Source organism: Kryptolebias marmoratus, linkage group LG14, assembly GCF_001649575.2.
Source record: "Kryptolebias marmoratus isolate JLee-2015 linkage group LG14, ASM164957v2, whole genome shotgun sequence".
NCBI classification, from domain to species: Eukaryota; Metazoa; Chordata; class Actinopteri; order Cyprinodontiformes; family Rivulidae; genus Kryptolebias; species Kryptolebias marmoratus.
Window position 1 is genome coordinate 23,483,621 of NC_051443.1, and position 24,562 is coordinate 23,508,182.

General features: G+C 41.3%; 3 protein-coding genes across 3 annotated transcripts in view; all 3 read right to left on the bottom strand.

Moving 5' to 3' along the window:
• The window catches only part of ppp2r2ab (protein phosphatase 2, regulatory subunit B, alpha b), a 12,910-nt gene extending 4,626 nt beyond the window's left edge, over positions 1-8,284 (bottom strand). Inside the window, exons 1-6 of the mRNA XM_017425475.3 lie at positions 7,942-8,284; positions 4,784-4,852; positions 3,255-3,352; positions 2,899-3,064; positions 743-855; positions 391-568 (exon numbers count right to left, since the gene is read on the bottom strand). Coding sequence (XP_017280964.1) covers positions 391-568; positions 743-855; positions 2,899-3,064; positions 3,255-3,352; positions 4,784-4,852; positions 7,942-7,948 — 631 coding nt within the window. The 5' untranslated portion in view covers positions 7,949-8,284. The remainder of the gene's footprint in view (positions 1-390; positions 569-742; positions 856-2,898; positions 3,065-3,254; positions 3,353-4,783; positions 4,853-7,941) is intronic.
• Positions 8,285-9,701: 1,417 nt separating this feature from the next.
• Positions 9,702-15,491, bottom strand: cel.2 (carboxyl ester lipase, tandem duplicate 2). The gene is made up of 11 exons (XM_017425478.2): positions 15,429-15,491; positions 14,822-14,969; positions 13,264-13,383; positions 12,993-13,190; positions 12,790-12,920; positions 12,501-12,608; positions 12,299-12,413; positions 11,106-11,292; positions 10,787-10,990; positions 10,039-10,248; positions 9,702-9,943 (listed from the first exon to the last, which is right to left on the bottom strand). The coding sequence occupies exons 1-11, from the start codon at positions 15,489-15,491 to the stop codon at positions 9,760-9,762; spliced, it is 1,668 nt and encodes a 555-aa protein (XP_017280967.1). The 3' UTR covers positions 9,702-9,759.
• Positions 15,492-17,564: 2,073 nt separating this feature from the next.
• On the bottom strand, positions 17,565-24,068 carry gtf3c5 (general transcription factor IIIC, polypeptide 5). Its single transcript, XM_017425487.3, has 11 exons — positions 23,740-24,068; positions 22,320-22,518; positions 22,024-22,234; positions 21,315-21,495; positions 21,064-21,168; positions 20,635-20,749; positions 20,451-20,531; positions 19,456-19,544; positions 19,286-19,368; positions 19,050-19,192; positions 17,565-17,854 (listed from the first exon to the last, which is right to left on the bottom strand). Exons 1-11 carry the CDS (start codon positions 23,935-23,937, stop codon positions 17,667-17,669), a joined length of 1,593 nt encoding a protein of 530 aa, XP_017280976.1. The 5' UTR covers positions 23,938-24,068; the 3' UTR covers positions 17,565-17,666.
• Between the last annotated feature and the right edge of the window lie 494 nt (positions 24,069-24,562).

The following is a 24,562-nucleotide window of genomic DNA, read 5'->3' on the forward strand; positions in this document are numbered from 1 at the left end:
AATATAAGCGGGTAGCACAAATAGATCTATGCATTAAAAGCAGCAAGTGTCTGAAAAACATCACAACTTACATACAAAAACTTACAAAAGCACAAAAAAATACTTCAAAAACACTCCACAGAAATAAATTTCACTTGTCTGAATTTTTATGTACAGATATGCATCTTTTAATGGTTTAAAATAAGAAAAATCTAGTTTTTTCCATGCAGTGTCCAGAAAGAGGTGTTGTTCGGCTTGTAGGGCACCACAACTGCTTCCACCCACCTCCATCATCATCATCATATGAAAAAACTTTTTGTCACAACAAAAAATAGTGGCTGGTAAAATATTTGAGTGGCTGGTAAAAAAATTTGTCAAAATTTTTAATTTCCACCCCTGGTTCAAGGATACTGAAGCTGCGGTCGGTGATCTCCAGGTGCCAGAGGTTGATGCGGAGGTCGTCTGCAGACAGGTAGGTCTCGTTGTCGCTGTTGACCGAGACAGAGTTGATATGGTAGGTGTGAGCGTTGGCAAACACCCTCCGAGGACTGGCCTCCACCATCAGGTCCATAGGGATTAAAACTGGTACCTGCGGCGAGAAAAACAGCAATAAAGCTCTGAAATGTGATAACACGCTTTCACCAGAACAAAGCAAGAGTGTCAGAGAGCAGCCTGGTAGATAAATCAACTAATTAGCAGCGGCATCCATTTTTATTTAAATCCAGATCCTTCTGCTTTGTGCAGCTCGTGTTTTGTGACAAACCTGCAGCGACGTGATGGAGTTGGGATCTTTGTATCTGCCATCGTCCTCTTTGAGGTTGTAGCCCTCCGGTCTCTTGTCTCGCTCGCTGATTTTCCACAATTTTATTGTCTTATCTGAGAAAATAAAAATATTTGTTTAACAACAACCCACAAGAAAAGCCCTCTTAAGGTTTTAGACGAAAGGCAGACTCACCTAATACAAAATCAATTACAGACAGTTTAAGATGCTTGAGTTAAAATTGAGTTTAATCTGATTTAAATAAGACTATATACACAGATCAGTTTAACCACATTTATGTCAGCTCTTTTAGTTCAATCCAAAACGACTGAGCGTATTGTCAATAGATTCAAAGTAGCTGATGTTGGGAGAGGTGGGAGCTATAATCCATTTTAATCCAAATGTAGTTTTCTTTCACTCGTTGCACAAAAAGCAGCCGCGCGGCTCACTGCTCACAATTAATCAGAATTCAATGAAACTCCAACTATAAAGTTGCCGTTTTTCCAGACAGTTTCGACAGACGCAGCCCAGTGAGATACTCCCTTACGCTGCACCGTTTGGACCTTTGGAGCCACGGCAGCTCGTGATGCCGAAGACACCGACAACCATTCCCACGCTCCACAAGAGGAGCAAAAAAAAAAAGAATGCAGGTAAGATAGCTCCAACATGTGATGCATCCATTACCACAAAAGCTTACATCACCGGACTCAGCATTTTGTTCAATTAGTTCCCAAAATCTCCCTATAGGTCGGATTATTGCTGAGTTTTGTTTGAAGTGTGATAATAGACCCATCAACAATGGCTGTAAAGACTAGTGCTGGGCGATATAACGATACATATCATGGGGACGATAGAAAAGTGTCTATCGTGATATATTTTCTTCTATCGTTTCTATCATAATTGTATCAATGATTCATGTAAATATTTCATAACGTAGGCTAAGACGAACGTATTAGTGTTGTCACTTTGCATACATTCAGTTTATATAAGTGATAAATAAGAAGAAAAAATAACTATTTTGCGAAGAAGCTCTGTTTTGCGACATGACGCTGCTTTACGGCAGCGGCTTTCTGTGCGGCGCCGTGTTTTCACCATAAGTGCTGAAAGATGGAGACGCAGGAAGTATCAAACCCGGGGTCGCACCTGTTTGTGGGCGGTTCACGCTGACTATCTGAAATGTCTACATTCTGAGTCATGTTTAGCCCAGAAGGTATATTGGTTTTTGATCGCATGCACAAGGTCACAAGGTTGAATATGTCAAAAAAAATCTGCCCAGGATTTTAGTAAAAGAATTCCCTTTTATTGGAATTAAAAGAGCTTGGTAGTAAGTGCTTTAATGCATCGTTATGGATTCAGGACGCCGGCGTGTGGAAGCACCGATCAGGATGCTGATTATCATTAATTCTGCTGATCGAGGTATAAGTAGCGCTACACGATCAATGGCCATGGCTTAATTTATTTGTTAACCTTTATTAAACCAGACAAATCCCACTGAGATCTCTTTTTTTAAAGGAGGCGTGGGCTTGAAGGCAGCCTAACATGCATGTTTTTAGATTCAGGGAGGAAACCGGAGCACCCGAACGAGGAGAACATGCAACATCCACACAGGAAGATCCCAGGTCCGACCCGGAGTCCTTCTGTGAGGCAACAGTGCTAACCACTGAGCCGTCGTGCACACGGTTTTCGGGGCGTAAATCCAAGCTTGGAAGCCAAAGAAAAGCGAGTCTGGGGACACTTTAACGGCTGCATCAGTGATTCACAGAGAATGACAGGAATATATAATCACTTCGCAGCCCTTTGACTCATCATCAAATCATGAGATGTCTAAAGAATCCCAGCCCTAGTATTCAAACGACACTACAAAGCAGGTTTAACTAACACCCAACAGTATAGACCACTTTAGGCAATATTACAACCTGCAGTAAATCCGCACAGGCTTCTCAGACTCTGCATGGGTGCGTGTTCTGTAAAATCATCAATTTATCTGTCTTTGCAAGAATAAAAAAGCTGAAACTAGTAAAGCTGCTGCAGCTAAAGCACAACGAGCTTGAGTCTAAAACAAAAAAAAAAGGGGTTAAACATTTTAACCATCTCATCCGCCTGAAGTCAGAGTCGTCACACATTTTTGAAGGGTAATAAATACCCAGTAGCAGCTTTACCGTTTGTCGACAACAGGAACTGAGCAGCATTCTTCTGAGGAAGCCAGCGGATCTTGTTGATCTTCTCTTCTATTTCCAAACTCTTCAAGTAGTCGAACTCGGGCTCGTGGCTCTGGAAGGTGCTGTAAACATTGTACTCGCTCCGGAACTGGGGCTGATTCTTGTTCTGAGAGTTTAAAAAAAAAAATTACAGCTTGAGCAGGCTCATTCCAAACACCAGGTAAATGTAAAACAGTTTTCTTGTGAAAACATATGCTTCCAAAAGATGTATTCCTGAGATAAGAGGGTGACATTCTCTGAAATAAAGACAGTGTCCAGGATTATGACTCGGCCGAACTGAAACTTGGTTGTTTTACCTCTATTTCCTGCTGGAAAATGACTACACGTCCACCTTTGTCTCCGGTGGCGAGCAGCTCCCCTGTGTGGTTAAACTCAACTGTGGATATAATGTCCGCTGGGGAAAAAAGGAGAGGAACAATTAAGCTTACATTTGTCTTTAAAATACACTGACGATCTGTGTCACTGGTGGCAGATAAGTGGACGTGCAGGTTCGAGATGTTACAGAACAAAACACGATCTGTAACCTCGTTTTTTTGTTTTTTTACCGCTCTTTCCACCCTATCTGATTCAGACAGCATTACACATCACCCCCAACAGCAGCATGTCACTTTATATATGGAAACACACTCATATGTGCGTGAGCACTTTGTTGCCCACTGGAGCAGAAAGACAATGCTCAACGAGATCGTAGTAAGGGGTCTTTGTGCTCGTTCCATCCACCCCCCCGAGGCCCAAAGCGGAGTGTAACATATCTGAAATATGAGCTACTTTTACACAAACAAATACTTTTTTTTAATAATTGATTAAAAAAGCAGGCTAAAACACAAACAAGCCTTTTTTTCCTTTGCTTTTAGCTTCAGTAACCTCATGAGGATGAACAGAAACTGAGTCACATGCAAAGGTTTGAACACACGGGAAGTCCGAACTTCCTTTAATCTTCAGGACTTTACTTGAAGAGTTAAAGAATTATTTTAATGCTAGGCAGTAAACAACACACACACTGTTTGTTTATCATCCAGATCCATCAACTCACTAATAAATAACTATTTCCAGTGTTTAATATTTACTGTCCTGTCTGGGGGGTACGCGAGTTGTAGAATAACTTTAAACTGAGCCGCGCTGGAATGCAGCTGATTTAAAGAGCCTTTAACGTGTCTGAATGTGGACATAAAGAGACGTCCCGACACCTATTTGTCATGTCTGACAAAGCAAAAGCGAGACAGCTCATCTTTAAAGTTAATAAGGTTCCCCCAAATATTTCTGCAGCTTCTGCCGCCGCTGTAGGAGGGACTACATTTCCTACAACAAGCCAGCAGACCATAAGCATCCTTGATTAAGCTCATCTTTAATCTAATGAAAGCAGAGCGGACAAAGTTTATTTTATGAGACACTGGCTGCACCGAGAACAACCAGAACCAGAGCGGACAGATGATCAGCAGGTCGTCACGTAAACGGATCAGTGAAGCTGGATTTTCTCTGAAACATTTGACTGAAAAACCTTTAAATTTTCCTCTCTGAATTATTAGAAGAAGGACTAAGCTGACAGATTATCGGTAAAAATATGAGCTACAATTGATCATCAGTGGGTAGGGTTTAAAGAGAAACAGACACAACCATTAGGTTGTAGAAAAGCGTGAACAAAAAATAAAAACTGGAGCAGAAACAGAACATTTTAGAAATACTTCATCACTGAAAGACTCTGTTCAGAACAGAAAACGAGCGAATGCTGATTGTATTACTGTCATGTCTCAGGGCGCTTATTGTTACCTCAAGGTTCCCACCCATTCTGTCTCGTAAACCTTTTTTTTTTAATGAAAGAACATACCTTCAGCTACGTCGTCATCAATGGCTCCTTTCACCTGAGAGAAGCACCACTGCATGTCACCTCCAGGTCCTTGAAGAAACAAAACAAAAAGTTGAATTACATTTTTTTTTTTAAACTGGGTGTTCCAACCTTCTTTGTTCAGGTATGCAAACTCCACCGGCACATTTAGGCAATAACGGATAACTGAAACAATGCTGGAGCTACAACGGCAAAGGTTTTTGTGGTCAGACGTGAGCTCATATCCTCTGAGAGCTTTTTTTCGAGCCTTAGCTTTAAAGCATTCAAGTTTGATATCTAAGCGCCAACATTAATACGATCCATTACAACAGAACCCAGATCTGTTACAGCTCAAATCACGTCCACGGCACTGAATTAAGTCCAGTTTACAGAATAAACACGTGAGGTAAGAAAACCTGCTTCTTTCAGGTCTTGTTATGTAACAGGAGAAGCGCCGAGTCCGGGCGCTGCTGTTAAAAATACAGAACAACCCCTCGCTTTTTCAGGTTTGTCATCAAACTGCAGTGATTTATTAAAGTGTTGCACATAAAATACAGTAAATGAGGCAGAAACCGGGTTAAGATTTAGCGTCTTTTTCTTCTGAACCAGAAGTAATTTATCCAGAGCCGCAAAGCATGCTTTAAGCTAACCCTGATTGTTATAACTGGAAGTTAAAAATCTATAATTGTTTATATGTCTTAATTACTGCACTTTGAAATAATAAAGCATATGGTTGCATCTTTGTGGATTATTATTGAATTTAAAATTAAGGTCTGTTTGTTAAACATTTAATTGGGACTCACTGAATGTCTTCTAACAGACGAAGAGGCTTTTATTTATTCAACTTTTTATTTTTTATTGCGAACGACGTGCCATGTTTTTGTAGGTTGCCTTATTTCGGTCACTTGTATTATATTCATTTGCGAGCAAAACTGCACTTTGCGCATTTCTCCCTCTGCAAATTGCCTCAAAATGTGTTAAAACTATTAAATCTTCTGGTAGATTTCAGAGAAATATCACTGTGTGGCTAACAAGCTATTAGCACCATCTGCATTCTCTTTGTTTTAAAATAGTCTTATGACAGAGATTTATTCAAATATTTGCAAATAACTAGACATAAATTGCTAAAATTAGCCTTTACTATCATGGTTATTGATATGTAAATATTCATCTTTGTGTGATTTTTGCTTCAAAGAGCCCTGGAGCTGCAGTTTGCAGACCCCAGTCAGAACTTGGTGAGGACATTTTTCCAGTTATTTCTTTAAATCGGAACCAATTCTCACAGTTTCTAGGACATTCGACTATTTTGTGTGTGTGCGTGTGTGTGTAACGATCTCACACCGCATCAATAATGCAGAGGTGGATTCTGGGTAATAGGTAAGGCCATTATTCACATCAGTGTGTCGTCGCGTGTTAATCTACGTGGGAATGATTTGACGGCACTGAACCTGTTGTCAGATCTTCCTAACCCATTTTGCACAGAGAACGACAACCCCAATGTTCAACGTCTGCGTAAATTATCCCGACAGGTTGGTAAAAACGTCCCGGTGTCCCTGCTGTAGCCCTCCCAGGACCCCTGTAGAAAAAACTGAATCAAAACGACAACATGTCCGACTTTCAGCTTAGTTCCTGTGTAATCTGTCACACAATACCTCTGGGTTTCCTCCAATATTCCTTTAGTCAAGACAGACTCCTTGAAACATTTGATTAAGCTTCAGCAAACCGTAGTGCAAATTTACATTTCAAACAAACAAACCACGAGAGAAAATTCGACTGAAATTGTCTCAAAAAACAAAAGTCCAGAGGAAAAACTTTGACAGACCTACAGAAATGGTGCTACGTTTATTAAAAGCAAATTTTAATAATATAAGAGGTGGCTCAAGACTTTTCAATAGTAATGCATGTCAGAAAAAAAAATAAAAAAAACACATGCTGCCTTATTTGAGTATAAACACTGGCCTGGACATGATCTCTGTAAACATTGCAAAAGAGAGCAGATTCAATCCTGCAAGTTTTCACACATGACCATCTGTTCTTACACAACCAAAAATAAATAAATAAAAACTGAGCTCATTGTTATTTCCAAACCTTTCGAAGCAGCTAAGCAAAAAATAGATGGATGGCATTTATAAATCCCCTTTGAGTCTCTTTAAGTGAAGTCAAACAGAAAGCCAAAACAGAGCTGGTGCTGCTGATTGGGACATTATGTACTGACACAAACCTTGAAAAAAGAAATGCAGAACAGCTCTCATAATTACATGCAATCCCACAAATAAGATCATGTTAGACTGCAACGTGAGGTGACTTTGTCTTAAGATAAGATCACCACAAAGTACGCATTAGAAAAAAAAAAGAAAAGCCTTCATATTCACTTATGAAGAGCGCACACCCTTTTCCTTTTCTCCACCCTTACAGCCAGGCTAATGAATGAAAAGCAACTCAAACCAGACAAAATAAGGTACTGACGGGTTATTTTAAAGGAATAGCTTTCTGCTGAACAGAGTGTTGGTGGGTTTTCTGTCATTTTAAACAGAAAACTGCTAAAAACACCCAGCTGAGTGCGCAGCAGCGGCCCTGGAGAGCTAACCTGCATGTGTGCAATGTCAAAGTTTGCGCTAATGCTAAAAGCCCGTCAGGCTTGTCAAGCCAGATAACTGAGGCATGTTGGAGACAACTAAAAAAATAAGGTGTGGATACCGCGAATTAAACCTCTGGCTTGGCGAGGTTTTATTGCCCGAACAATAGGCCATTTCATTCCGAATCGGCCGGGGAATCAAACAGCCGTTTGCAGCTACGACAACTTGGCGTTAGTGAACCGGAGCGGTGCGCGTTTGGCTAAAAACGGTAGTTAAGTTTGCAAAAATAGTCCCGGTGACACGATTACCAGGGGTCATTTGCGAGCGGCAGCTGGCCATGAAATTTTAGCCCGCAAAGAGAGGACAAGAGGACGGGAGGTGACGCTTGATTTTTTTTTTTTTTTTTGGTGGGCTAGCTCTGGCTAAAGCTAGCGCAGCTAAGTTTGGTTGGCTAGCTAGCGACGGTTAGCCGCACCGAGCATTCGGCTGCTTTAAGCCGGGACGGAGAGCTCATCGGGACGGAGGACGGGGGTTAAAAAAACTCCCCTGCTAACTCATGACGGTGCAATAGTTGAAGTGAATTACCTGCCATGACGAGACAGACAGTGGAGCTTGCCTCAGTCAGTCACGATCCTGCTCCCCACTCCCACGCGCTGATTCGTGGGATCTGAACTTTTTCTTCCGCTCAGTTCGCCGGTTGTGAGCGCTGAAACCTTTGAACGTCGTGCCCGGATATCTATTGTTATTTCCCGCTCTGCCTTCAGCTGCTTTCCCTCTGCGGCTCGCTCACTCCTGGCTCCCGTCTCTGTTGCCGCCGCCGGCTACTTCTTCACGTCCCACAAAATTTCTTCTTCCCCACCGCACTAGAATCTTTTTCCGCACGTGAACCATCGAGATATTACAACTGGAGTGACAAGACCGGAAGCCGGAAGTTAACGCTACAACGAACAAGCGCCCCCTAGTGGCTGACTGCGGTCCAATTTTTAGGTTCCGCCCTTTGTTAGAAAATAAAAATACACTTTAAATATTTTAGGTGTTTGTTTTGTCGAATCACTTACTTCTTAACTTGTTCCTGTGTATTCAAATATGTCATTTTTAAAGAAAAAAGTCACGTTACATTGTGATTGACAGCCAGTTAGCGAATTAGTAGGGTGTGTAGGACAGGACGCAGACTCTGGTTCCAAAAATACTTTATTTATGTTGACAGCATTGTTATAATACACACAGCCACACATTAAATGATCTTTAAACGTTGTCCAAAATGATAACATCAAACTGTAAGAATATCTCAGACATTTCAGTATTTAAATATAATTTTACTAATTTCAACAAGCAACAGAACTAATTGGTAACTTTCATATTAACTGTATTTTCAATGTGTGGTTTTATTACAAGTAATGTAATTATATATATATATTCTCTTTTTTTGCATTTTCAAAGGCATGTTTAGTTGTTGTCATTGTCTTTCAACACTGCTATTAAATATAACAGCATGCTTATTTTGATAAATCCTTCTCATTTATATCAAACCATTTCTTTTTATTGTGTTAAAATTTAAAAACACGGATGCTGATTTTTAGTGCTGCTGCAAAATTTCAGAATTTCATGAAAAAGTCAGCTCAGACATAAATTCTTTTTAAGGTGCAGCTGCTCTTTGCCTCCATCTGCTGCTGTTTTTGTGAACTGACATGTTATTAAACTAAAGACACATTTTCTACTTTTATTTTTTATTCTAAACTTCATAAGCACATTAAAGAGACCAATAAATCAAAATACAATGAATTTCTAAAGAATAGCATATCAGCTAAAGTTCCTATATTTATCAGCCTGCTGTTAATAATGTTTTTGCACATCTGTGTGTATCTGTCTGTTAGTAAAATATCTCATGAACTAAGACACGAATTGTAATGAAACCTGGAGAAAGTATTTATTGATTGCTTTTATACAGCTGATTATCTTTTAAGTTGTCGGCTTAATTGGCCACCACAGCTAATCCAACACAAAAAGAGCTATAACTCAGTAAATCTGACATATTTTGAGCTATATTTGGTGTGGTGGTAGCTGAGATTCAGCCCAACGCACACTCTGAGTGCTACCATGTTTTGCAAGACCTCACAATATTGTATGAAATTTTGCACATCATTTACAAGGTTTCCCCAAAATGGATATAACTCCATTCATACTCAACATAAAATGGTTTTAGTCCAAAACTCTGGCATGAATGGCGGTGGGCGATCTGCTAGGGCTTTTATTACACCTGCAGAAAAGGCTTGAAAAGGTGTCATGGCACTTTGCAAGGGTATCCCAAACGTAGACATGAACAAAATAAATCCGACCAAGCGGAATGCTTTTGCAACTTTCTTGCTTTTATTAATATTTTTTATAAACCAATCCTGTTGATCTTTATTCTGAGGTGATTTCAGGAAGGCTGGGAAAGACGCTAGTCCAGAAGTTCACCTCACGCATCCTCAGCTTCTGTCCCACATAACCCTTGTCCATCCTCGCGTGGATCTCCAAGAACTTGTGTCCGGTGGACGTGAACGCTGGCCAGAAAACGGGCACGCTCAGGCCTCCGTTGTTTGGATCTCTGCAAACACAACCAGACAACCAAAACTAAAATAAAGCAGTTTTCTATATTCATTGTTTGACAATGCATTCTTTTGTTTTGTGTTTTAATTATACCCAGTTTTGGCAAAGTTGGTCCAGTAGGCGATCATGTATTTGGAGACGTCACGATGGCGCGGCCAGTAACCCAGCGGCGTGGTGAAGGGCTTCCCGAACACGTACTGCAGGTCGTCGGCGTGGTCAGCTCCTAACCAGCTGGGGAAGGGCGTGGTGATGCCTCCCAAACGGTTGGGTTCAGAGAACAGGTAAGAGTAGGTGCGTCCGGTTCTTTGGTGAAGAACAAAAGAAAAAAAAAAAAGGTGTGACAGTTTCTTGAACGGGCTGGGCCCCAAACGCTTCTGAGGGTAGACTTTTCTCCCAAACTACACTGAAAAATCCAGGAAGTTTATCTTTTTTTTAAGTATTATTCTATGAAAAAGTTATGGATTGAGAAAAATGGGTGATAACCCAGAAGATAAATATTAATGAAACCCTGTGTAAGTAATTATTGGATGTATATACGTAATTAATTAGCTTGAAGCAACTTGATGGTCGCACAAACTTAGCAAACACAAAAATGGCTATAACTCAGTCAATTTTACAGATGCTGAGCTAAAATCTGGCGTGGTGGCAGCTGAGAGTCATCTCCAACACAAACAGATCTCGCGTGATCTCCCAACATTGCTCAAGATTGCGTGTTACTTTTAGGATTTGATCAAAACAAACCCAACTCTGTCATTTGTCCTATTTTGTGAAACAAGCATTTCCTGCTGCAACCAAATAAATAATTGACAGCAGCATTTGTCAGCCGAGGTCTTATTCTCACGTGGCGTTGGCGGCGTGAAGATAAAGGGCAGCCTGAGTGGGAATCAGGAAAATGTAGTCGGTCTCGATGGCAACAACGGTTTTCTTGATGGTCTCCCTGCTGGGATTGGTTCCCCAGTCTAAGGTGTAAGTGGAGTAGGCGTTGTCCAAACCAAGCCTGCCCTTCTCTTTAGTCAGGGAAGCCAAGAGCCTCTTCACGTCTTCACTGCAGTCAGGAGGAGAATATTGGAAAAAAAAACCAATCTGAATACCGGAAGCTCCAAAATGTGAGCTGGCGTTCAGCACACTGGCCTGGATAAACCTAAAGAAGCTGAACTCACATAGGGGTGTCCACCAGCTGAGAGTTGACCGATGGGACATCGGAGCCCGTGAAGATGTGTCCGTCCATGTCGTTGACTCCGGCTAAGTAGTCGATGTCGGCGGCGTTGTGGAACAGGTTGTGAGGCTCGTCGGGCAGGAAGTCGCCATCAACCACGGGAGACAGGACCAAGTTGTACACCAGGGGGCCTAACAGAGGCAAACAGGACAATCGCCACACACGGCGCTGTACTTTATACGTTTATGTCATTTAAAATCAACAAAATGTGGGAACAGAACTGAGCTGCCAATATTCCTTTTGATCTGACTTTTAAACAAAAGGAATCTTTTATGTCACATAGTTTTAATTACTCTTTAAATGGCTGATTTTTTTCTTAATGACAAGAATTATGAATATTGCGACTGGTGGTTTGAATTTGTGTGTAACGTGTGTAATTCACTGTGGAAGTTTAATTATGAAATCTACAACTTTTATGCATTTAAAAGATTAATTTACAACATGTTGAATTAATTTTTGTAAAGTACAGCTAAAATAGGAAGCTTATTCCAGCTGAAAACCACAAAACAGACCCTTTAAAGCCTTTTATGAATGTATCTATTTATTTATAAAGAAAATATGGATTATTGCATCCTTTCTACAAGCCATTATTTGCTATATAAAACCAGCTGTTGTCATGAAAAGGAGTGGACAAAGTTTCTAGAACAAATAATAAACTGACATGTGTGTTTTGACTAATATTTGTGTGCCTCTATTTGACAAAAACTGTCCCTATGGTTAATCTTTTTAACCCTTAAACTTTATCAATAATGTACCCGACCCAAACTCTGTAAAAGAAACATGATAATTTCCCTCCAGTAGTTGGGTTTTCTCTAGCCTACAGACTCATCACGAGAGAAAAGTGACCAGAATCGTAAATTTAATTCTGTTATTTTGGTATAAAGCAGTGGTCTCCAATCCTGGTCCTCGAGGGCCACCATCCTGCAGGTTTTCCTTGTTCCTCTGCTCCAACACACCTGGTTTGAATCAACAGGTGATTAACAGGCTTCTGCAGAACATGGAGAGGTGATTTAACCTCTGAATCAGGTGTGTTGGAGCAGAGAAACAAGGAAAACCTGCAGGATGGTGGCCCTCGAGGACCAGGATTGGAGACCGCTGGTATAAAGCGTCTGAACTGAATCTGAACGTGGCGCTTACTGTCAGGAGAGCTGGACAGACTGAGAGTGCCCGCCATCGTCAGAACCTTGGGATCGGTCATCTTTAGACAGGCTGCCATCTTCTCATCGGTGGGGCAGTTGACTTTCAGAGCCACCTGAGGAGCAGGTTTCAAAAAGCTCCTGTCACTCATATTTTAAAGTACTTGTTAGGAATAATCCACGAAAACAGGCCAAAAAAGTACCTCTTCGGCGAACTTGCGGGGGTTTTTGTTGATTGCCCAGGGGCAAAGGGCAACCCCGCTCTGGGAGATGGCTCTCTTGAAAAGCCCTTTGTTGTGAGGAGTGAGGGTCTGAAAATTAACACCGGAAAACATGTTTTAAAATTCTGTCACAGTCAAGCACAACAACAAATAAAGCAGCCAAAGTCCAAAGAAAAACTTTGAAAATCCGGAGTATTATTGATTACAAGAAAACACAAAAGCTTTTGCACAGAACCGGACGTAACCCCAGAATTAGCTCGAAGCTTCTTACCTGCATACTGACACTGGCTCCTCCCGCAGACTCTCCAAAGATGGTGACGTTGTCAGGGTTTCCTCCGAACGATCGAATGTTTCTGTGCACCCAGGCGATGGCAGCCTGCTGGTCCCACAGACCATAGTTTCCTAAATTCGATCCAACACGGTTACGTTGACGAGAACAGCAACTGACCTAACGATCTCCTGGCAGGTACCTACCAGGCAAGTCAGCGTCTCCGGTGCTCAGGAAGCCCAGGCTTCCGACACGGTATCCCAGCGTCACCACAATAACGTCCCCCCTGTCTGCAATTTCCTGCCCGCTGTACAGATAGTTATCCAAGAAGTTAGCTCCCATTGAGCCTCCAACCAGGAAGCCTCCTCCGTAGATCCAGACCATGACAGGGAGATTGGAGGACACTGCAGGGTGACGAGAACATTGTAGCCGTGACGTAATTTTATCGACGTTCTGTAAGTAGCTCTGAGTCTTTACCTGAGCTGCCGTGAGGAACCCAGATGTTGAGGTAAAGACAGTCCTCGCTGCCTCGGACATCGTTCATCAGGAGGTTGAGCTGAAGGCATCTGTTCCTGTACTCCTTGGCCTTCAGAATACCTGACCAGAGACACAAACCCATGAAAGAAGTGCCTCGAAACGCTCGCAGGGGTTCTTCGTTTTCTTTGCGTGGATCGCAGAGGCGCGAAGAACTCGTCGCTTGCGACAAATGTTCTCTCAAAATTTTCGTTGCGAGCATCTCGAACAGTCAGAATTCAGTGAGACTTCTCACAACTTTGAGATATTACAGCATCGTAATGACTGTCTTCACACTGAAGGAGGTTTTCCAAGTTTATTGTGATCCAGCCACATTCTAATCCAGGACCGTAGCTCCCACTGAGGACCCCGAGGTCCGGACCTCAGTGTTTTATAAAAACATGAATCCAAACAAGGCTTTTGAACAGCGTGGTTCTCTGCGTAGCTCCACCAGTTTCCTGTAGGAGGCGCTGCAACTGTGTGCAGCTGCAGCCAAACTCAATGTCTACGAAGAAGAGCGCAGCTTTGCTACCTTACTGCTAAAATAAAGACCAGAAGAAGAAGAGCGCCACTTACAGTGAAACACAACCGAGGTAACTTGCTAAAATTTTTTTACTTCAATTCCACGAAGCTGAAGTTGTTTTCCGATTCGGGAAATGGCTAAAGGGCAATTCCACCTAATTTTTCCCTCCCTTCAGCATCTTTAATCTCCTCTAGTTAAAAAACTACAACACCTAGACACTTCAAACCTGGAGCAGATTATTCTGCACTGATTGCAGAACATTTTAAACCAAGTGTGTGATCTGTGAGACCTTCATCTGATTCCTGAAACCTCAATAAAGGGCCACTTCAGCACTTTTTTTGCATCCGGACCACACTGGAACTGGTCCAGCTCCAAAACTACAACACCTCACTGGTATTTGATAAAAAGGTGAAATCTCTGCTAAAATCCTGTGTTCAGAATCAACATTCATATAAACTAATTCATGTCATTTCAGTGAGTCATCATGGTTGGGCCCTGAGTCCTCTGTTGCTTCAGATGAGGCTGATCTCCATGGATTTACAAATACATGTCATATACACATTCAAGTCACTTGTTTTAAATAAATGCTTCTATTTTAATTCAGTTTTGGTCTTCATTGTAACTGATGTGCAGGGGGAGAATGAGTGGCTGACCTAGGGATTTCTTAAACTCTGGCTACGGCCCTGGTTGTAGCGGAGTCGTCGTCCCGTGTTTAGGGAACCCTAAGGCCTGTAGTTTATGCACATTTGTCTTTATAAGTCCCCAAGAACACAGTATACTTTCTTTCACTGTATCATATCATAAAAAGAGAAGATATATTTGGTTATTCCCTGAAACACAATGATTTTGAGATCAATTTATTGGTTCACTGTTTGCAGGAGTTACTGATTAAAATGTTGGAGTGTGTTCTGTTTGAGCAAACCCCAAAACTACATAACGGCATCGTTTAGTCGTAGGAGTGGTTGTTAAAGAAGTGAGAGTTCGAGTAAGTTTACCCACCATCCCAGCCAGGGTGGCGCTTCGGCTTCTCGAACCTTCCAGGCATGTCAGCGTAGGGGATGCCTTTGAAAACGTCCATGCGGCGGAAGAGCCCGAGGCGGATGCTTTCGCCCTCCACCATCCCTCCCTCGGTGTAAACTACGCCGAGCTGCAAAAGTTAAAAACACAAGAAAGGTGAAGAAATGGACTTCGCGTGCCATACACTAAAACGTATCTGTTCATCTCTGCATGGCGCCTTCACGGTTATGATGTCAGCCCTAACCGAGCATGTTTTGGACAAAAAAATTGAATTCCTGGCATATTTTATTGCTGCTTAATTATACATGAACATGTTATCTTGCATAATTAATGACACAAAAATACAGAAATGTTAGATTTAAGAAAAGTAACTGAGTTGATTCAGGTCCTCTGGACGGGTTCTTCTTAGTTGATGCGTTTCGTCTTTTATCCAAAACTTAGTATAAACTAAGAGGAACCCATTCAGAGGACCCGAATCAACCTTTTTAGATTCTTCTACCTGGATTATCGAGCATGCATCAGGACAAGTTGTCTTACATTACTTGATACTAAACTTCTTCCGGTGGTTTGGTTTTGGGGATAAACTTACGGAGGCGGCGGAGGCTGTCTCCAGCAGCACGGCAACAGCAGCCAAAATCCCAAACAGCGCCATCGGGATTAAACTGTGAGAACCAGGCCGATTGTCAGCCACACCTTTATAAAGCAGACCCCACCTCCGAACGACATCTGACGAAACGTGCAGCTCAGGAGCCGCTTTTCTCACTGTTACATAATAATTAACCAGCTCACGCAGATGAGTTTTCACAAACACATAGCTTTATGGAGCTGGTGACAAAACCAGCATCATTAGCAGTAGTCCACAACTTAAATAGTCATTTTTTTAAACTTTTCCAGGTTCTGCAAAGAGTTACAGTTTCTCATTTATGCAGCAAATCTGAGCAAATGAGACTTGAGTTTTCAGAACGTCGTCATTCCTGCAACACGTGCAACCGTTTCGAAACATTGTTGAAGACAGTCAGAGCCCCGTGAGAAACTGGCCCAAAAAACTGCAAACCCAAACTAATCAAACTGTTTTATTCCCTATGTTATTAGCATTAATCTGTTGCGGACATTTCAGTCATGTATTTGCCTGAAAAACTACCCGAACCAGCCTTTTCTGTTGTGGTTATTAACATAAATATGATTAATTTCCATGTTACTTTGGAATAAAGCTGCATGTAGCCCCCACACAATCGAAAATAAGTGGACAGAAGTACATTTATGTATCCTGTGTACCTTTATAAAGACCAGAAACATGCATTTATGTTTTTCAGTAGTAAAAAGTGCACATATGTACTGGTTGTTCTAAATGTTAGGGTACGATGTCAGGAGTCTGTGTGTGTTTGCTGGGGGAAACATCTTTTACCAAAAGTCTATATAATTGTGTTGAAACAAAACAGGTGTAAATGTGGTTTCCTTCTATCCTAAATGTTGAAATCAGTAGAGATCATCCTTGACCCATGAAGTGACCAGCTGTAAGGTTTTACCAAGGGGTCACGTGACCTTAACTTTAGCTCCCTGTGACCTTGAAATCAGTAGAGATCAGCCTTGACCCATCAAGTGTCCAGCTGTAATGGACAAGAAATTGTCCACAAACAGTTGGGCAGCCCCAAATCCTCAATTCATTATGAACAAAAGACAAAAATGATTTTACCTTCAATAACAACGGCCATGTCAGATGTTTTTTGGAACTAGGAGCCTTCTGGTGAGAAATGATCAACAATTTCTGTTAAATTCAGTTTTATTTTGTTTCTTTTTCTAAGGTACAAGGCTCATCTCTAAAAAGTACGAACAACAAGGGTATGGACAAGTATTTCCTGTTGAGGGAACAATGAGGGGGTTACTCTAAAGATACATTTAGGTCCTTTTTTTTTCTGTTTTCTGAAAGTGCAGAGCCACGGGTCGGGTTAGCCAAAAATCTGCCGCCACGTGAAGCGATCACGGGAACTGGCTGATGCGATAAACTAATCTAAGAACGGACATACAATAGGTTAATTTTTTTACGCCTAAATGTCTTTGAGAAGCCAAATTTCCACGGATAAACACCAAAATGGAGATTTAGTTGCAGTTATCATTCAGTTTCACTACTTTTAATCTGATTTTTGTTTACCTTTAAGGTAAAACCTGGATATTTATTCATTTAAATAAGATTTTTTTCCATGAGTAAGCAGATATTAAACCTAAAGGACCCGTTCATGTTTCATAAAAGCCTGAAAGGACACGCAGAGCCTTTAAAAAGTCTTTTTTTTTTAGTTTTCCAGTTTGTGCCGTGGACTATCAGGAAGACAGAGTTTAGTTTGCTCAGCTGTCCAACGCGACCCAAAGTCTCAGAGCTTGGGCCAGTTTGGAAAGTTGATCCAAGTTACTTCAAACCATCACAAAAAATATCAATTTTACTAAATTATAATGCACCAAAACAACCATTAATTTCATGATAAATCTCTATATTTACAGTATATTTTACCACACACATTATAGCCTCTAAACACTCAGATGTGTAGTACTTTAGGATTATATTTTTATAGGTTTTTTGTGCTAATTGTGTGTTTTTATTTAAAATAAAGACTATATGACACAAATATGAGACCATCATGATGTTTGTTTTTGTCGTTGTCAGTCACAATCACTTAATTTGTCATTAAAATTTTGTTTTTTTATCTCGAGGGTGAGTCCAGATGAGCCGTTCTTACAAATATTTCAATTCTTTATTTAGGTTTTAACTGAATGAATCACATTTTACAGAAACATTTAAAACAACGTATTTACAGTCAGAAGAGGGATCGTTTTGTCACATATAGTCCAGGATTTCTGTCTCCATCTCGTTTTCGCTTCCCTCGGACGGCTGAAATTCGTCTTCCTCCTCCTCTTCGTCGTCTTCTTTGTTCTCACACTCCTCCTCTTCCTCTTCTTCATCTCTCTCTGGGTAGCTCAAACTCAGGCCTAATCGTCGTCGTTTTTTCGAGACCCGAAGCAAGGCTACAGAAGGATACCGTAAATTATTTTACTAAAGTACAAAAAAAACAGGAAAAACAGCTCAGTTTAAAACACTAAACACACCATTTATGCCTCAAATGAGTTTTAGTTTTAAAAGGTTTGCAAAAAAAAAACATTTTCCTATTTCATAAAGGGATAATTCCGATGTTTTGGAGTGGATTTCTGTGAAAACTTATGAACGATTAGTATCCTACCTGTTGTAGATAGCTCTTTGAACGACCTCAGTTTGGAGAAAAGGAGTTTAACGAGCTAAAGGCTAGTCCGAGTGAGATTTAATATCTGACTATTCCACCGTGGTTTAAGCAAACCTTTACTCTGCCGTTTCATGTTACGCTCTTATTCTGGCAGGATTGTTACGTCTCTGCAGGAAGTGCTTCGTCTCGTCGACATGCCGACACAGGCACAAAACGCAGAAGTTGAAACCGAAACAAAAACCGGCGCCCTCAAGTGGCTGCCCGGAGTATAGGTTTTTAAGTCCATGTGAACATCTGGAACGTTTGTCTGCTTAGGAAATAAAAACACCCGTCAGATAATTTAATCTAGGAGCTGAAATCTGTTGATTCGCATACAAAGTTTTGTATTATTTAATTAATAATTTGAGATTCGAGTCGTTTTAAGGCACTTTAGTCTTGACTCTGCTAAACCAACCATATTCCTTCAAACTGAGACCGTTCGGAGAGCCATCTACAACAGGTAAGATGATATTTAACCACAGCCTTTCCACAAAACCCCACTTCGAAAGATCATTTTAAGGCAGCGGCTTGAAGGAAAATCAATGATCCGCGAGAACAAACCGGTCCCAAAACTGTTGCTGCTCTCGACAAAAGCTCAACACACACTGGAATCTTTATTTTTCGGGGTGGAGGTGAAGTTTAAATTAAAATACTGAGACGGCTCTTTGGTGGTTCTTCACACCATTGTTGCTGTTTTTTTTTTTTAAATTTGCAACCAGTTGCTAGTTTGCTCGGCTTAATAAATCTGTCACCTCATATGAAAAGCTACAAAGAATAAAGAAAACTACCCAAAAACTCGCTAGTTTTAGCTTGAAGCATGGTTGTGAATAAACGTAACACCAGCAAAGCTCCTTATAAATGTAGAAGTCGGTGGATGATTTCTCATATTAGCGTCGCAAACGGCACGAGGCGGCGAAGTTTCGGGAAAAACGTTTTTTACAAACCTGGTTTCTTCGCTCTCACGACCTTCCTAATCATGGTTGAGATGATGTCCCTCAGTTTGTCCGTGGTGCCGAGGACACACCAGCCGTCGCGCTCGTCACAGCCCTGCTCTTTGCCGCTGTTCTGCTCGATCACCTCTTTGATACTGAACAGACAAAATATATATATATATATATATATATATAAAAACGAGCCGCATTCACGGTTTCAAAAGAAGTTGATGAAGTTGATGTTGTACCTGTCCACCTCCAGATCGCAGAGCTGGTAGAACATTTGTCTGTGAGGTGGCAGCATCCCGTCTCTGAAAATGTAGGAGGACTCCTGTGGAAGTGAAACAGTCTTTATAGAGCATCACAACAGAATAGATGAAAAACTTGTGGTGCTTTATAGTAAAAAAGCTTCTTTGACCTTCAGCTGGTATGAGACGGGAGCAGAATCCCGGCTGGTGCTCGGACCTTCTTGTGAGGGGATATCCATCACAGTAGCTGCATGTGGACCTGAAGAACATAAACCTTTCAGAGCAGCTGGGCAGCGAACACATCTGGATTTAACGTACATTCAAACGACTGTCTCAGACTATGTTTGTCACGATCTCTTGTTAACATCTCTGTGATCTAAAACACATCAGGAAATCTGCTCTCTACACAAATCCTGAAAACTGCTTCTTGTTTACAGTCATTTAGGATGTGAATTTTGCAAATAATGAGGTTAAATTCTGTGCGGTCGTGGCTACAAGTCATCCCGAAAACATCCTTCGAGTGACACCGGATCACAAAAGATCTATGTTTAAAACATTAGCACGCAATGTGTCATGCTAATGCAATAATTTTTGAATTTTAACGCAACAAATCAGCTCCAGAAGGTTGGGCCGGGGTTCGTATAAGAAACATCTGAATGAGCATTTTACACCAAATTCGGTTACTTGGCATCCCATCATCAAAAGGTTTTCAAGAATCTGGAGAAACCTCTAAGGTCAAAGGTCAAAAGGCTGGATGTTGGTGATCTTCTGATTCTGGTTCCGCTCAGGAACACTGTCTGTAAACAGTCCACAGACGCTGCTTAAAGCTCTATCAGGCAGAGAAGAAGCCAGCTGTGAACAGACGTGTCTCCTCTGGATCAAAGAGGAGAACTGTTCTGAGGTCAGACGGGTCCAAAACCACGGAGGAGGGACGGGCAGCTTGAACATCTGGAAAAACTCCAGATGATACAGGTTTTGGAACACGTGCTCCCATCCAGACGACGTGTTTTTTCCTGGGAAAGGTCTGGCAAATTTGAATTTCGGCTGCAGCCCAGACCTCTCGCTAATTGAAAACACTGAACATGAAACAAGAACGGGACGACATTCCCTCCAAAAGCTCCTCGACATTTACAGACCGCCGTTAGAAGAAGACGGGATGCTTTACCTGCTTTGTTGATTGTGAGCGGTAAACTATAGTTAAGGGAGCTCCTTTTGGCCTTCACTGGTATGTTGGGCAGTAAATAGCCTAAAGAGGAGGTAGAAAAGCATCATTTTAAAACTGTACTTAGTAAAGTAGTGCTTGTATCCAACACAGAGGGAGTTTAACCGGAACAAGGTTTTGGTTTTACCATGCTTGGAGCTACAACGGACCCTGAAATCTAATATTTGATACTTCTTGGCCTCGGTGCTCTTTCGGGGGTCGTAGCCTAGCCGGACCCACAAACTCCTCCAGGGTCCTGTCACCTACAGAAGTAAATCTGATTGTTTATTATGTTTAGGGTTGTAATGATTAAACCCAACACTGAACATAAAGAGAAATCCAAAAGAGTGCTTTTATAACAAATGCTGCTGTTTTAAAGTGATAATCAACATTTTGAGCCAATTTATGACTCTTAAAAAGTCAGATTTTCTCCTTTGACCCATTATTAAACAATGTTATAAGCTTCTGTTTAGGATTTGTTTCTTCAGTTTATGTTCATTTATGCAACAAACCTAACCAGCTATGTTCCAGTTTCAGGTTTACCAGCTAAATGGCGTCCTTTAGAACGAGCCCTCACCATGTAATAGGCGTAGACGGGCAGCAGCAGCTTCAGTTTTTCAGGGTGGATGTTGAGGTTGGCCTTGAGCGCGTTCCGGGACCAGATGGGACGGCTCTCAAACATCTGAGCACCGGAACATTTAGTCAGAGATAAGATACCGGCGGCAGCGTTGCATAACGTTATTATATATTGCAACTTGCCAACTGGACTTTGCCGAAGATAACATTGTCGACTGCGGCCGTGATCTGAGACTTCAGCTGCACAAATACCTGTTTCATTTTCTCCTCCGTCTGCCTGTCGTTCTCCTTCACGCAGACCCGAGCCCAGTTAACCTTGGCCGCCTCCAGGCACTCGGTCGGCACGGCTGGGTCGTTGAAGCTGACAAAGATGGCGTTGTGTGGCCGCCGGGCGCGATTCAGGCCAACAAAATTCCTGCTGACGGACATTTGGCTACGAACGGAGAGGAGGACAAACGTTAAGGAGGCGGCAAGAATGTTGAGTTTGCTGAAAGTGCTGAAACTGTGCTGGTAAAGCTAATAGAAACAAAACACTAGCTAAAAGTAGCAAACATCTAGCTCAAAGCTAAACATAGCAAGAGGCTGGCTAAAAGTAGCAGAAGGCCAGCTAAATGCCAGCAAGAGGTTAACTAAAAGAATAAAAAGCTAGTTAAAAGTAGCATAACAGTAGCTAAAATCCAAAAGTAGCATAAGAAGACAAACATAAAGCAAAAAAAATCAGTTGTTTTGAAGGAATTGAAGAGATCTCTGTGCATTTCTATGAGAAAAATATTTGTAAATTAAGTTAAATAATCTGAAAAGCATAAAAGTTACAAAAACCAAAAGTCATATCACCCATCTCCTGTATGAGCTGAATGCTTTGATATATAAAAAACAGAACAACGGAGAGAATGCTGAATCAGCGTCACACAAATAAAAGACCAGAACTGGCCAACGTTACCGCTTCAGGGAGCGAACCCACCTGGATGCTGTCGAGTGTCCTTGGGTGTCGGGCCGGTAGAAATAATCCACCGGACTGTCGAGGCGCGAGAAGATGGCGGGGGGCAGGAAGTAAGGCACGTCCTGCTGAAAGAAGGCTTCACTCTCCGGCTTACGGAGGATGATTTTGTCGTACAGAGACGTGTCTTTTCCATCCTGCGAGTGCACAGCCAGGTACTGAAAATCTGCCATCCCTGCAAAAAAAAAACAAAGTCGAGTTTGAAATTAAGCCCTATTCGAAATGTTCGTGCACTAAAATGTTTTTTTTTTCCATCCTACCCTGGAATTTGTATGTTGTTGCTACGATTCCGACAGCATCCATTTGGATCTCGGCATCTTTGGGGTCTTTCTTCCGCACCCGCCGGCGCACTTTGAGGAGGAGGTTGCTGGACGGGAGACGGTTTCCACACAGGTAGTGACAGAAAGGGTCCTGGGGTCGGAAGCGCAGCTCGAGACGCCTGTTGGGGTCACCGAAGGTCTGAGGGACAAACGGCGAACGCGGGCGGCAGCGGGATTAGTGCAGTTTACTCATCAGTGATTGGAAAATGACGGCAAAGGTTCACAGAAACCTACTCAGTCGTTAAATGTTCAAACTACTGAGTAGAACTGCAATCTGTAATGAGTCCAGCATGTTTTTAAAGAGGACTTACAAGCTAAAAGAAGCAGAGCAGTAGCTAAAGGTGCACAAATAGAGCCAATATGCTGAAGTAAACAATGTTTTTGATAGAACTGATTTCTTTTCCTGATACCTGCTTTAAGCTTTTAAAGGATTTATTTTTCCTTGGACTTTTTCTGCTTTTTTTTCCACTCATTTTTAGTTTCGTACCTGAGCACATTTAGAGGAAAATATCACCTTTTGTTGTTAATCCAGTTACCTCTAATCTGTGAATCATTCAGACTTAAAAACAGATATGTTCCCCCTCAGCTGCAGCTTTGGTTCCAAATATTGAATTTGTGATTTTACTGCTCAGTAGGAATATAAAAATAATTCTTTCTTGGCTAATGAGTCGATCTTTAATTGTCACCTAGTTGTTTACTTTCTAACTGAGACAGTCGTGGCTTAACTTTGAACGTAAATAAAAGCTGCTGAAAAAAAAAACTTTTCCAACAGACTGTTAGTTCATGTTTTCAGCTGTCTTTATTCCAGCTAATCAACCAGTTTGGTTGCAAAATGTAGAAATTGCAGTTACAATTAAATAACAATATAATTTTCTGCAAAGACAAACTTAATCTTTGGGGTGAGTAAAGCTTATTTTTAGTTATGTAAAGAAAACAAACTGATTATTTTTATTCTAAGCACCAAAAAAGCTTCTTAATGTTCATCAAAGAACATTTGCTGAAGGTTTCATGGCAAATTAAAAAAAAGAAATATATATTATGTCAAGTCAGGACTTTAATTATCCCAAAATTAGGATTTTTAAAACGTAACTTTTTAACCCTGACACATGATCATTTAAAAGTTATTTTAAAGCTTTTTCATTCAGTTAGCACATCTAGTAATACTTCCCTTTAAACGTGGTCAGGTACTGGACTGACAATAGGTGGAAAAAAGCAGCTGAAGCTCAAAGAAAAACATTTAGTCCTTTAAAAGCTTGAAGAAATGTTGATCAGTGTTGCTGTTATCTGTCTGTAAAGTAACAGTAAAACATTAATATTAGATTTAGATGTTTGTCCTGAGAAGTCTGTCTGTTTTTCTCACTTTGCTTATCGTCTGTTCTCCTCCCAGAGTCTCCAGCATCTTGTCCACGCTGCTCACCACCGCCGGATACTCCACACACACCAGCCTCTTCTCCCGCAGCTCCACGGCGCGCGAGCCGCCCGGGACGGCGTCTTCATCCTGACGGGGAAAAGTGAGTTCTTTCAGGGTAAAATTCACCTTCACCTCGGCGGAATTCATCCCTGTCGCCTCCTCGGTTCATCACACACGGCGGGAGGTAACGAGGCCCGCCGGTAGATCACACGGCAGACGGGCGAATTCGCCTCTGAAAAGCGGTCGGAAAGAGTTTCAGGGAGAGCGCGTGTCCGAGTGCAAAATAACGCCGGGCGGAAACACACGTGCACTCATAAACGTTCCGAGCTCGAAATCGATCCATTCATGTACAAATTAAACGTAAATAAATTTGTAAACCTCTTATATTAGAATTCAAGTACAGCAAATATGGTTATTATTGATTTTTAGGAGTTAAAACATAACAATGTTAGTAATTTCAGTTATTTATTTTGTTTGAGTGTTCTGTAGTGTTTCCTTATGCATCTTAAATCACATTTTTTCAGCATAATTTGGGCTATTTTAACCATTTATATATCAAATAACCAGCTCTTTCAGGAGATAATTTTGTTTTTTGTAACCTTTACAATTTTCTAAATATTTTCCCCGTACAAATGCTTTAATTCCTTCTTATGCTACTTATAGTTTTTAGCTACTCTTCTGCTACTTTTAGGCTTTAGCTAGCTGGTGTTCTGCTTCCTTTAGTTTTAACACCTCATTTTCAGTTTCTTCAGCAAATTTTAGCATCATTCAG

Excerpts from the sequence above, each read along its gene's own strand:
- cel.2 (XM_017425478.2), bottom strand. The coding sequence starts at position 15,491 with ATGGCGCTGTTTGGGATTTTGGCTGCTGTTGCCGTGCTGCTGGAGACA. Across the intron at positions 14,970-15,428 it reads AGACAGCCTCCGCCGCCTCC|CTCGGCGTAGTTTACACCGA; the intron begins GTAAGTTTATCC and ends TAACTTTTGCAG. Across the intron at positions 13,191-13,263 it reads GGTTCCTCACGGCAGCTCAG|TGTCCTCCAATCTCCCTGTC; the intron begins GTAAAGACTCAG and ends GTCACCCTGCAG.
- gtf3c5 (XM_017425487.3), bottom strand. The coding sequence starts at position 23,937 with ATGAATTCCGCCGAGGTGAAGGTGAATTTTACCCTGAAAGAACTCACT. Across the intron at positions 22,519-23,739 it reads GAGAACAGACGATAAGCAAA|ACCTTCGGTGACCCCAACAG; the intron begins GTGAGAAAAACA and ends TTTGTCCCTCAG. Across the intron at positions 21,496-22,023 it reads GGACACTCGACAGCATCCAG|CCAAATGTCCGTCAGCAGGA; the intron begins GTGGGTTCGCTC and ends CTCCGTTCGTAG.